Source organism: Sclerotinia sclerotiorum, genomic scaffold (genome assembly GCF_000146945.2).
Source record: "Sclerotinia sclerotiorum 1980 UF-70 scaffold_11 genomic scaffold, whole genome shotgun sequence".
Taxonomy (NCBI): domain Eukaryota; kingdom Fungi; phylum Ascomycota; class Leotiomycetes; order Helotiales; family Sclerotiniaceae; genus Sclerotinia; species Sclerotinia sclerotiorum.
This window is the reverse complement of record NW_001820825.1, coordinates 398616-403054: the sequence shown is the minus strand read 5'-3', so window position 1 is coordinate 403054 and position 4439 is coordinate 398616. Positions and strand designations below refer to the sequence as shown.

General features: G+C 42.3%; 2 protein-coding genes across 2 annotated transcripts; one reads left to right on the top strand and one right to left on the bottom strand.

Annotated features, from left to right (window-relative positions):
* Positions 1-237: 237 nt before the first annotated feature.
* On the top strand, positions 238-1849 carry SS1G_08272 (hypothetical protein; the record flags this gene model as incomplete). Its single annotated transcript, XM_001590482.1, has 4 exons — positions 238-453; positions 704-1222; positions 1493-1607; positions 1782-1849. The coding sequence occupies 4 exons, from the start codon at positions 238-240 to the stop codon at positions 1847-1849; spliced, it is 918 nt and encodes a 305-aa protein (XP_001590532.1).
* Positions 1850-3231: 1382 nt separating this feature from the next.
* Positions 3232-4215, bottom strand: SS1G_08271 (hypothetical protein; the record flags this gene model as incomplete). Its single annotated transcript, XM_001590481.1, has 2 exons — positions 3232-3327; positions 3355-4215. 2 exons carry the CDS (start codon positions 4213-4215, stop codon positions 3232-3234), a joined length of 957 nt encoding a protein of 318 aa, XP_001590531.1.
* Between the last annotated feature and the right edge of the window lie 224 nt (positions 4216-4439).

Sequence of the window (4439 nt, the reverse complement as noted above, 5' to 3'; positions counted from 1 at the left end):
TATCGTGCGCTTTTTTAGGGGGAGAGGGGAGATATACCGATCGTAGTGTGCTTTGATGTGATGTGATGTGATTGTTATTATAATTACCTACTTCGTGGGACCATTTGTTGTTTTTTATTTTGTTGTGTACGATTGTATTTATCGACCTGTATTTACTGGGTTGTTTATATAAAATCATCACTCTCTTTCTCCTATCCTCTTCATCCATCACACATCACCACACAACAAACCACAAAAATGAAAATTCCAGCCGTCACCAGCCTCCTGGCTCTAAACGATGTGCAAATAGCACAAGCATCGGAAGGTCAATCATCAAATGTAGTATCCATGCCAATTCATCTTCTATATGGAGGTTTGAATAAAGTCACCACGTCGGTTATGGTGGGGAGTGGAAATGAGAAGATTGGTCAGAGTATTGAGGTTGTGGTTGATTATGGGAGTTCGGGATTTTGGGTATGTTATTTGTGGTTTTATTTTCTGTTTTCCCTTTTGTTTTGTTTTTTTTTGTTGGGGAGAAAGGGGACTGGGTACTGAGGCATTGGGCTTGATGGATGTCTTTGCCCAATAGCAAGATGATGGATATATAAGTTTGAAGTCCCTTCAAAGTTATAGACTGGCGTCTTCGAATCCAGATCCAAATCCAATATCATAAATCACACATCACATAATCATCCATCACTAGAATACAATCTAACAAACCTAGATATTCGGTCCCAACGCAACCGTAAACTATGGATCTCAATACCTCGGATTTCCAGGAGCATGCAACACCACACCACAATTTTACTACCACTCCGACGACTCCAAGGTCTTCAATTTCAGCGGAAGCTATGCCTACGGAGGAAATTCCAAAATCCTAGACGCGGACAAAGCCGTCAACGATACATTGTATTTCCCGTCCTCCCTTCCGGGTGCCTCAATCCCCAACATCGAAGTCGCGCTCGTGTCCTCCGGAACCGTGCGTCAATATGTTCCAGACGGAGATCCATGTCCAGAACTCTCCTACGACTACGGAATCATGGGTCTCGCAACTCCTGCTGGATTCGACTCAGGACCTAACATCAAAACCGAATTATTAAACCAAGGACGTATATCCTCCTCTATCGTATCCATGTATTTCGACTCCGCACCAGCCGATTCCTCCATATCCTACAACTACACCGGGACCGTTCTCTTCGGCTCCCTACCACCTTCTTCCTCCTACACCGGAACCCCAATCTCGGTACCTATCGTCACACCCGCCCGGTCAAGGTGAATATTATATTTCCCTCCCCCCCATCGCGCACGGGAAATACCAGTATCCCCATTCGACAACCCCAAACGTAACATGTCTAGTCGATTCAGGATCCTTACAACTATCCCTCCCCTTCTTACTTCGACAACACGGAAATTTTTCCAAGCGACAGGCTTCGTCAATTATGAAAACGAAGTGGCATATCCAAGTAACTGTGAAGATATCCCCAGAGATTTGACATTGGATTTTACCTTTAAGAATGCAACTACGAGTGAGATTGTTAAACTTCCCTATAGATATCTAGCACGAGATTCATCGAGGCCAGGTGGTGTCACGCCCGAGGGTATGTGTATTTTGGGTATTTCGCTGGGAGGTACGTGTACGTTGGGAGCGCCTTGGTTTTTAGGATCGAGTGTGGGAGTTGATGATGATGAGAAGGTGGTTTGGATTGCACAGGCGAACTTGTAAAGGACGGTTGTGAGGGGAGGGTTGTGAGGAGGGAGTTGTAGATGTTGATGCTGATGAGGAAGTGATTTGGATTGCATAGGCGAATTTGCAAGGAATAATTATAAGAAAAAGATCATTAGAAAGAGATTACAAGAAAATAGTTATTAAAAACTAATTTGAAATTATATAAACGAATCTATAAAAAGGAATTATGAGGAATAATTATAATACGATAATCATAAAAATAATTGCAGGAAGAAGATTATAAAAAGAAGAGTTCTAAACACTAATATTAATAAAAAAGTAATTTGGATTATGTAGACGAATTTGTAAAGAGGAATTGTAAGAAATAGTTATGAGAAGAGGTTTGTGAGGAGGGAGTTACAAGGGGAGAGTTGTGAGGAGAAAGTGGTTTACATTGCACAGGCGAAGTTGTGAGCAAGAATCATAAGGTTATGTACATAAAAAAGAAAACCTTAAAGGCTCAAGACAAGACAAGAGAGAAAATGAATTTTATGTAAGGTAAGATTGTTTCATACATTCCAAGCTTCCTCAAGGATGCTATTCCTAAATATCAAATTTGAAATTTGAAAAAATGAACTATGGAGATGGAATTTTCGGGGGAGGAGGAGCACTTGGAGGAGGGTAGATTGATTATTCCTTGTGAGCTTATTGGCTCGTACTTTAAACTTAGACTTAACTTGTTCTAGAGTGGATGATGGATGAGATGGATGGATGGATGTAATGTTGAGTTTGTAAAATCTAAGACATGAGATATAAGACAATTATGAAGGCCAAAGTACTCACTCTCACTCACTCATAAGAATAGAATAATCGAATGAATGTCACACATCAGGTCTATTTATCAAGTATCGACTCACCACTCTAAACTATAAGAAATCAAGAACAGTATAATACCTAATCTAACACTGATAGATATGATATTCACTTGTAAATACCTATTTGTGCTACTAAGTTGACATGACATGACATAACATCTGTATATCATCTAGCATTCTCATAAATTCTTTTAAAAATGTACGTTTATAACATAATATACATACATACAACCATTGATTCATTCCTAAAACCCACTCAAACCATACCCCTCTCCACTACCATTCTGTTTCAAAAAACTAGTCTTCTTAACCGGAGGCGTATAATTCCACTGCAACGGTTCGGGAATCTCATCAACCTTATCCTCCTTAACAGCAATGGCATCCCTATCCGCCGGGTAGACCGACAAAACAATCTTACCCTTCGCATCAATATAAGCATGTTTAGGTTCGACCCAAGTTTTCGAACCTCCATATTTCTCCGGCTCGACAAATAATAGACCCGCAACTTGTTCTTGACCTCGAGGTCCACTAAATCCTTGAGTGGTGGGTCTTACATCAAATTGACTAAACCCTTGTGGAATATCCACGACGACTCCTCCAACTCCTAGAACGGGAGCTGCGCCAGATGCATTCTTAGGCATGACGATACGAGCTTCGACAGGAGGATGATGTGCTTGTGGTCCATAAAGCGCATGATTGTATGTCCAACTGCTACTTCGCGAGTAGGATAATCCAGCCGAGGATGGGTTTTGGAGGACCGGATTCTGCGTATGGAGATGGGGATGTGGGGATATCAACAGGATGGGTCTTTGGCTGAGACACATAAAGGAGCACATAATCTGGACTATCTCCTTCGGGTATAGGAGCTTGGTGAGGGTGCAAGATCGAGGAAGGCGCGGATCTGTTGATACAGAGTGGATTCATCATGTCGGAGATGTATCTGATATATGTAGATAATTGATCTTCAGAGATTTGATCGGCCGTTATCTCTAGGGTATTTGTTACATCCTCATCATTCTCAAGTGCTCTAGCACGAGCCTTAGCACGAGCTTCACTCGTAAGAGATAAAGCACAAGATTCCCTAAGAAATTGTCTGAATTCGCTCTTTTTCCTGCCCACCTCTTTCGCAACATAAGTTTGAAATTCTCCTTCTGTGAGACCGGCAAGCCAAGGTCCTGAAAACTTCCAACGTGTATCATCTTTGCCCTGACCAATGAGTGCCGGATTAAGAGAATCATTCCTCACAGTCGTATCGATATTATCCTCAAACACACTCCTATGCTTAGGAATATTCTGATCCCTCGTAGCCACTATAGCCGATCTACTAGGTCTAGGAGTCGAGATTGGAATATTCATTTCCTGCCATTTGCGCAACGTTAAAGTATGATCGGCTGCAGAGCCAAACTCGGTAACGTGTTCGAAGGTATCGATGGATTCTACGCGGATGATGGGTGTAGATGTGCGTGTGGTAGCTCGTAATGGTAAGGGACGTTTGAAACCCCAATCACCTTTTGCGAGGGAGGATTGGGGAGTGGTAATTGATTGATGGATTGGATGGGGGAGAGTGGCAGTATCGGAATCGAATGTTGCTTGAGAGGAGAGATTGCCGGTTGGTCGTGGGAGAGGATTAGGGATTGCGAAGACCCTGGATGCTCTTAGAAGTGCCCCGCCGGGTGACATACGAGTTGATGCCATTTTTGAGGATTCGAGCCCTTCTGAGCTTTGAGATGGATTATTGCGATATTTGGTATACTACTTCCTCTAGCGGTTCACCCCCTCAATCTTCCCTGCCTTCCTTAATTATTGTAATTGTTGTGCGTGGGAGCAATGACAGATTCAAAATTATAATTATGGCGGGACAATCTTGAGGTTCATGATAATTTTCGAGATTGCGCTAGTCTATTTTGGGATTTGACGAT